At 38.8% G+C, this 9,187-nt stretch overlaps 1 protein-coding gene across 3 annotated transcripts in view; it reads left to right on the top strand.

The window, feature by feature from the left end:
- The window catches only part of LOC107702933 (unconventional myosin-XVI-like), a 99,816-nt gene extending 91,128 nt beyond the window's left edge, over positions 1–8,688 (top strand). For 2 of the 3 annotated variants that reach the window (XM_016505392.1, XM_016505384.1), the window contains exon 28: positions 7,099–8,688. In XM_016505392.1, coding sequence (XP_016360878.1) covers positions 7,099–7,275 — 177 coding nt within the window. In that variant the 3' untranslated portion in view covers positions 7,276–8,688. The remainder of the gene's footprint in view (positions 1–7,098) is intronic. The other variant, XM_016505402.1, reaches the window with a different exon arrangement.
- The last annotated feature ends 499 nt before the right edge of the window (positions 8,689–9,187 follow it).

Raw genomic sequence — 9,187 nt, 5'->3', positions numbered from 1 at the left:
GCCAATCAGAGCACACCTCGCTTTTTCAGACCGATGAGCTTTGTAAAAATCAACGCGTTTCAAAAAGGCGGGGCATATAGGAGAAACAATAATGCACATTATGTGGAAAATAATGTTTTTTTTATGATATAGAGCCGGTATCGCTTGAGTACGAGAGTGATATTGCGTTTTTACAACAGTTCGATGGAACGTGTGTAATTAAACAAGAAACAACGGAGTACCTAATAAAACCCACAGTTTTAAGGCAGCTTTAATTGCCTTTTTGGTAACTTAATGACTTAACTGATGACATAACTACAACATTGCATGCTCGTAGTTTCTTTCGCACTTATTATGAAATGATATACAGCACACTCTGATGCATTTGTGCGTGCAAAATTGTGAAAGGGCGTTCCTGTAGCGATACCAGTACAATATCTCATGGTCCACAACCAATCAGATTTGAGAACCAGAACGAACTGTTGTATATATATATATATATATATATATATATAAAAGACCATTTGTGTGGTGGTTAGTATCATGAAGCATTCACTGTTATCCTTGAGCGCCACCTTACCTCAGATGTCCTTTAACTTCCTGTAAGCTATTATTATAATAATCCTATAGGATTTTCCTGTACGCGATTATCAGGATTCTCTAGGTTTGTCCTCTCTCAACCTGGTTTGATATGCCTTTCACAGCTTTTTGATGTCCTCAGATGGTCGGAAGGCTTTTCAGGAACGTGAAGAGAAACGGCCGAGGAGCGTTAGTTAGTGGATTATGGTTAACCATGAGTCTAGTCTTTGTAATTATCTGTCCTGCTGCACTCATAGGAATTAAATCTTGATGCACCAAGCATAGGGATCGTATGTTCATGTTTATTCGTGAGAGCGTGACATTGCCTAAGACACGCTTAAGGAGTTTCTCAGAAGATGCTGAAGTACATATGAAAATAGCTTTAATCTGATATCAACAGAATTTTTTTTTAAATCTGTTTCCTTACCATGTGCAGGGTGACCATCCTCCATGAGACATTACATGAACATTGATTTATTTTGTAGGACGACTTCCAAGCCTCGTTTTGAATATAAACACATTGAGGCTACGTCCTTTCAAGTACATTCATTCTGCATCTTTTGTGAGTGCGTACAATCAGGTTCTGTGGCGTCCGATCAAAAAAAACTGTCTGATGAAGGTCTGTGTTATCTTCTTTCAGTGGTTGTATTCAGATCAGAGCAGACTAGCTGTGCACACGACCATCTCCCAATACTGCTCCATTCACTGCTTCTGCTTACCAGTTGAACCGCAGCACTCGGCCGATTGGTCCATTGCTTGTGGTTAGGCTAATCTTCAATGAACACAGTTTGCTAGTTGATTCAATGGAAGACTTTCAGACCAAGGATTTCCATCAGCTTTGAAAATGAAGGCATAATGAGATGGCTCTGGGTTCCTCAGAGAGTTTCAACAGCTGTATTTCCAGTCTGGCTTATGATGTTCCTTTATGAATTAAACACCACAACAGTTTGAAGAAGAGAAGCAAAATGATGGAAGCCAAAACAGTTTGAGAAGAACTGGCAGTATCTTTGATAGTTAAGACAGTAAAAATATGATGAATAAACAGGCCTAAATGTGCATGAAACTCTTATAATGCAGTCAGACATCAGTAAGACTTTAGTGCACTCAGCTCCATTTAATATCATTTGTCAGAAAAGACAGAAAAAAGTCCTTAGTCTGGGTGCTTTTTGTTACTATTTTGCAGCCATATACCATCTTTGGACATGAAACCTCAATACTGGTATGGTATGGAATTGTGTTTTGGACACTGACCATGTTAGTACCATGATATTCTTGCAAGTAACATGGAGTATCTGATACCATAACTTTAACATTCTCTCTCTCTCTCTCTCTATATATATATATATATATATGTGTGACGTGACATGTGGCCAAGTATGGTGACCCATACTAGGAATTAGTGCTCTGCATTTATCCCATCCTAAGTGCACACAAACACAGCAGTGAACACACACACACACTGTGAACACACACCCGGAGGCACCCTTGGTAAATATGATCAAAGAAGGCTGTGAAAATAAATCTGCGTTGTTAATCATTTTGATCTTTTATTTAAAAAATTCACATAAATCTAACCTTTAGATTTATGTTTTTCTCCAATACACACTGGACACAATTAACGGCACCCTTTTATTCAGTGCTTTTGAAACCTCCATTTGGCATAATAACAGCTGTGAGTTTTCTCCTATAATGCCTGATGAGGTTAGAGAACACCTGACAAGAGATCGGAGACAATTCCTTCATCCAGAATCTCTCCAGACCCTTCAGATTCCCAGCGCCATGATGGTGCTTCTCCTCTTCTGTACACCACACTCATTTTCTATAGGGTTCAGGTCAGGGAACTGGAATGGCCATAGAAGAAGCTTGGTTTTGTGCCCAGTGACCCATTTTTGTGTTGTTTTTAAAGGGGTCGTATGATGCGATTTCAAGTTTTCAATCTCTTTGGAGGGTTACAAGCTCTTGGTGCATAAAGAAGATCTGGCAAATGTCAGAGGCTAAAAGGGTCTCTTAAGCCATAAAACCCAAAGATCATGCATGCTTCTATGCAGACGCTACAAAAGCATGTCAACATATTCTGTTACACCAAATACACAAAATAATGATCTTTAAAATAGCATCATATGACCCCTTTAAGGTTTGTTTTTGGATTATTGTCCGGTTGGAAGATCCAAACATGGCCCATTATAAGATTTCTAACAGAGTCAGTCACTTTTTGATTTTTTATCTGTTGGTATTTGATAGAATCAAAGATGCCATGTATCTAAACAAGATGTCCAGGACCTCCAGCAGAAATATAGGCCCACAGCATTACAAATACAGCAGTATATTTCATTGTACACATGGGGTACTTTTTATCCCTGTGTGCACCAAACCCATCTTGAGTGTTTGTTGCTAAGAAGCTAATTTTTTAGTTACATCTGACCATAGAAGCCAGTCCCATTTGAAGTTTCAGTCGTGTCTGACAACAGAATATGCTGGGGATTGTTTTTGGATGAGAGCATTTTCTTATTATTATTTCACCAAGGGTGCCAATAATTCTGACCTATTACTGACTATTTCGGTACTTGTAGAGGGGCGGGACAGGATAAGGGAGGAGGAGAGCTTTCTAATCGTCTTAAAGGTAGAATGATAAAACCACCGATGGAGAATCCAACTGCACATCTGTACGGCCTGGACAGAGAGTAACACATATCTCTCTATAGACCACAGCCTGTATATACTCCCCATTACAGAGACCTTTATACCTGACATAAGCTTGTATATTCTCTGAAAATGTGTCTATGTACATCACAGTGGTTTTGTTTCACGACCCAGATTTTATGCTGGACATCTAGTGGCCTTTAAGTTTTTATCATATGGAAGTAAAAATGTCTTTAAAATCAAACATTGACATTTACTAATTTTACAGTGAACTACATAGACCAATATTCAAAATTGTTATCATGCTGAATAGGACGATTGACAGTTTTTGTTTCTTGAATGTCTACAATTGCATGCTCTCAGCAGTCAGTAGTTCACACAACCAAGTGCACTGTGGCCGACAATAACATTACATTGGAAATTTGATTGGACACATTTTTTCCTTCTTTTTAAAAGTTAATAAGCCTGTTTATTTCACCATCTCAAGTTGTTAAATGGTGAGTTACATTTGATTGTTTGCTTCATGATCTTATTAGAAAAGACATGTGACACATTTTTAGTTTGAGACCCACCAGTTGAAAGCCACTGCTTTCTGTAGTAGACCCTAAAGGCATTTTGAGAAACGCTGAAAAGCATATAACCCATGAAAAGCCATTTTATCAGTTGTCATCACTGCCACCTTAATATGAATAGTATCCAGTGTTGCGGTATACAGCACAGATAAGACATAGCAGACATATTCTCTCATATAAAGGGCAATAGAGAGAACATTAGGGGTGGAGAGAGCAAGTTATATGTTCAGCCGAATACACCCAGAAGAGTGAAAATCCTATAATATGCGTGTTAATAATGATTCCCTGGCCTTTGCCCTTTGTATCAAGATTGCTTTGGTAGTTGCGGGGGCTAATGCAGTGCAGACGCCTCATGGATGATAAGACCGTGATGAGCCTCACGTGTCCCCGCTGACCTTTCACTACACTGACATTCAGCCATGACCCGTATTGAGTTCCAGCCCTATATCTCATGAAGAGGTGAGCCGGGCTGAATGTCAGGCCACGGGCTGCCCCTCTCCCCAGGGACAGGATATTTCCATGTGCCCTCACCTTCTTCTGAACCTACTGACCAGCTGCCCTTATTTACATGCGCACTTTCAAAATTACAGCCCTTTGGTTTGGCTGTGACATCCCTTCGGTTTGGCACATGCTGTTAGTGTGTTGTTTTAGGATTTTTACTTTGCATTCAGTTGAAATGAGAGCTGTACAAGGGGGGGGGGAAACTTAATCAGTATTTTGGCCTTGTTTTGCAGTAAAAATATCATTAAAATGTCATAACTTGTTTTCAGATTGATTTTTTTAATGATTTTTATTTATTTGTTTGCTTTACTTATGCTTAAAACCAAAAAAAATCTAAAGGTAGAGTAAGTAAAAATATTTAATATATTTAAAAACAATTGTGTAAGATGAAACGAGACTTTCTTTCTTTCTTTCTTTCTTTTTCTTTCTTTATATACTGGCAATGTTATGCTTAAAAATACCAAAGATAGAGTAACTATATTTATTTATTTTTCCGAAAATATATCTTGACTTTATAAATATATCTTGATTTTGTTTTCCAGTTTTTTGTTTTTATTCTTTTTTTTAAACCATATTGGCAAAAAAGATAATCAAACAAGATACAAATTTCAAAGGTAAAATAAAGATAGTAAAAAAATATCTAAACACCCTTAAAACAAATTTGTGTTTGATAAAAAGTCTTGCTTTTGAGAATATATGTTGAAGTTTATCTTTCTGATCATACTGACAAATATTATGCTTAAAACAATAAAAAAAAATGCAGAAAGAAAATGATCTTAATTCAAGATATATTCTCTGAAAATACAGTGTGTCTATATATTTGCTTCTGAAATCATTTGAATTTTTTAAAGGATTTTTACTGGCAGATTTTTTTTAATGTATAGTAGGCACTTATCCGGGTGCTTTAGATGGATCTGAACACTAACTGTAATGGGAGCCGTTTCTTGTTTGGAAACCTCCAGAGACCCCATCTTATCTGAATTGCAAAACCCGAATCGCTGAATATTCTGTCAGTTGATTGTCAAAGAACTGGATGTCCCCGATGGTTTGTGAGGCTGGGCTAAATTTAGAGTATAAGTAGTCATGTAGCCCACCTGTCTGTATCCGCATCTCTAAGCGTGCATGTGTGCCCTTTGATGAAGCCCATAAATAATGCAAGGTTAAACGTAATGGTTTTTGTGCTTGAATATGAATAGCTGCATGTGATCCAGGTGCTTTGTGTGTGTCTTTGTGCTCCGTCCAGATAGCATTACAGGTGTGAATGCAGTGATTGACACAGATGTCGTGCTGGGTCTTAATGAGTGTACACGATTTGTTCGGTTTAGTAGACTGTGTGCCATCTTTGTGTTTCTGCTTTGCTAGCGTAGTTATGTCAGAAGTGAGAGGTGTAAATTATGGATCAGAACTTTCGAGCAGTGCGTGGGTGTGAGCGTCTCTGTAGATGGCCTGGGTTACTAGAATACGCTTCTGCTGTACTGTAACATCACCACTACACTCTCACCATGTTTCCGGATGAGTTCCCTCTCAGAGCCGACCAGAGCGGTGAAATAGGCCAGGGCATCCCGTTGCGTCATTCTAGATAGACTAACAACACACTCTACTGTATGTTCAGCCACCTTATCTTCCTAAACGCTCTCCTCATGCAGAAAACAGATAGATTAACTGCAATAATCAGATTTAATCCTCAAGGCTCGAGCAGTTCTAGTGTGATTTACTACTGGACAGTTCCTTAAGCCTTTGCAAACATGGTACATTCCCATAGTTATGAAATGAGGGGATTAGCGAAGTGCAGTATTATTATTTTATATTTTTAGTATTTATTTTATTTTATTTTTATTTTTGTATGTCTATATAGTTTTTAGATTTTTTTAAATTTAAATTTTAGTTGAAATGAAAATGAGAAATGTTTCATTGGGAACCAGCTAAGTTAAAAAAAAGTTGACTAATTAAAATATATATATTTTTCATTTTAATTTCAGTTAGATACTGTGATTTGGACTCCTTTCTTTCTTTCTTTCTTTCTTTCCTTTCATCATACTTTCTTAATTGAATTTTTAAAGTTTAATTTTCTTGTCATACTTCCAAATTTTACATTTTAAACAAGAAAAAAACAGTTAAAACAGTTATAAAACAGTGTTGTAAGGAAATGAACTATTATTAAAATTATATGAAATAGTATCTGAAAATACATCTATTTGCTTCTGAAATCATTTGATCATTTGAGATGGATTTGAATGCTAACCTATAATGTGGGGCCATTTCTTGTTGGGAAAACTCCAGAGATTTCATGTCATTTGAATTGCAAAGCCTTGATCACTGTATATTCTGTCAATGGATTGTTAAAGAACTGAATGTCCCAGATGATTTGATGATTTTATCATGGGCACTCTTATATGTCTTAAATGAACCAATACCTTCGCTCATACCACCGCTCCATAAATGCTGGACAAATTTCATTTCCTGATGCTTTGTGCATTACCTCATTAAGCTCCAGTGTTATTGTACTGTTATGATCTGAATTATATTGGAATTGTAATTTGGATCACTGGTATTCTATTAATTGTCGGTAAGTACCGTAGATCAGGGGTAGCCAACCCTGCTTCTGGAGGACTACCATCCTGCAGAGTCCAACCCTAATCAAACACACCTGAACCAGCCAATCATGGTGCTCAGATTTACTTGGAAAAAAAACGGCCATGTGTTTTGGAGCAGGGTTGGACCTGAAGTGTGCAGAAAGGAAGCTCTTTAGAAGCAGGGTTGTCTACCACTGCTTAGGATACATCCATTATGCACCATGCTAAAAATGACCTTTCTCTCATTTTCTCAGGTGCTCCAGAGGTCACGTGTATGTGGGGATCAGCGGGCCACTCTGCAGGAATTATTGCGCTGGCGGAGGAGTGTTTGTGATGGTCGACCAGACTGGCAGAACGCTTGGCTCCACACAAATACCTCACCCACCCTAACAGTGAAGACCAAGAGTCCCAGAAAGAAATCATCGCCCTAAAGTTTGTGGTCTTCCTGAGTTAAACCTCAGTTAAACCCCACTCCTTAGGCCCGATGGCACTTTTTATGTTTTGCTCTTCACATAGGGGTGGAGTCCTCTAAACAGAGCCATACTCTGGACTCAGGAGAGTAGGGCATCCCAGTTTGTTCTTGTTTCTTTCTTCACTTCTTTGAATGAAAGGTTCCTTGGAAAATTGTTCCACGCCATCTCTCCAACTAATGGCCAACTGGGAACAAATAACATAAAGCCCCCAAAGACTACCAAGCCGAACTTTGAAAACATAAATTCATCTTTGGGCAGACAAAAGGGGGCATGGCTATTTTGAATCCCATTTGCAGTGTCCCAAACATCACGCCATTTGGAAGATCTCATCACGTCGCTTTGATCGCAACTCATCAACGCTATCTGAGGGCTGTGCAAACATCTCAACTGTGTGCTGTAGTCTACACTGTGGGCCATATTTTAGTTTTAAACCCTGGTGCTGGTCGCTCCACATGTGGTTGTTGTTGACTGGGTTGGGTAAAAAGTGCCAGTTCTGTCCCAACTCAAACACTCGAGACACATGGATGCGACAGACCTTAAAGTTTACAAGACTTTGTATTGACCTCCTAGGTCTAGCTTTGTGAACAAAGTCCTCCTTCAGGTTCAGAGAAGCAGCTACACCTCATGCTTTTTCAGGTGCATTGGTTACCCTCCATCAGAGGTGGCAACCATCACACACAGGTTACGAAGAGGTCAGGGTTCAGGGAAATCACCAGTAACATCACAGGTCCACAGCATTTCCACCAGCTTCTGCACTACATTCATTGTTCACCCTAGGCCAATGAGTATGTCTTACGAAACCAAAAGGTTCTCTTGACAAACTTGAAGACGCCTGGTTTATATCAAATGGTTAAAGAGCACAATTTTCCAAATACACCTTTAGAGGGAACAATCATTACTAGGGATGAATATTACTGCCGATGTGACTCTGACAGCTCCCGTAACCGTTTTTGGACTTTTCCTCAAAGGTGCTTATGTACGAATGCTGGGTTGTATGGAAACATGTCAGTACCTTAGTAGACAACTTGTACAAACAGCACATGACCTTTGGTCTCCCTGAACTTTCAAACTATTAATCTTTCTAGTCGTTCCTAATTTGTGAAGGTGTACAGATGCCTCCAAACAGAGGCCTCGAGGCATTTGGTTTATCCATACAGTGTGCACATGAAGATTTATTACCCGAAAGACCTTGGGTAAATATTTTTGGACCTTGAACACTGGGTTTGCAGCAGGAGACCCACCATAAGCATAGCCGTGTACATGAAGTGCAGGCGCTTTTCTGAGAATAAGCAGAACTTGACCTTCTGGTTCTAGTTGAATTCAGTATGACTGAATAGATGGATTATGTACAGACTGTGACTGTTTATTGGCTAATTATTGTCTTTATAATGGAAAGTTATTCCTGAATGTTCAAGGATGCAATGACAGAAGGACTAAGGTGGTGGGTTTTATAGTGTGAATATCGTTTTAGTACAGAATGATTGTTTATTCATGGAGAACTCTTTAGCCGTTGTCCATCCCCACAGGACTTCGGCCAGTCTTCGAAATGTATAAAGATATTTCATGTATTGTACAGAACATTTGTGTTTGTGCAAGTATGTTTAAGTGGCACTTTGCCACTGTGTTTCATTTAGGCTTCATTGAGAACGTCACTTCATGCCTGTGTGCTTATCCTGAAGGGGGCGTCCTGAAAAAGTTCCCCAAATGTTACACCTTCAAAAAAGAGCCAGTTCAGCCTTCTCTGACACAATGATTCATGTCATCGTCTTGTTATTTAAGGCCCCAATTTTGTGAGTCGTACTTTCTGGCTCTATATATCATTACAGACAGCTCTAAAATGGGCTGCTATAAGGCTTGTGAATCTCATATC

This window comes from Sinocyclocheilus anshuiensis, unplaced genomic scaffold, assembly GCF_001515605.1.
Source record: "Sinocyclocheilus anshuiensis isolate Anshui unplaced genomic scaffold, SAMN03320099.WGS_v1.1 scaffold1094, whole genome shotgun sequence".
Lineage (NCBI taxonomy): Eukaryota > Metazoa > Chordata > Actinopteri > Cypriniformes > Cyprinidae > Sinocyclocheilus > Sinocyclocheilus anshuiensis.
The sequence above is the reverse complement of the archived record's forward strand: the minus strand, read 5'-3'. Positions and strand labels throughout refer to the sequence as shown.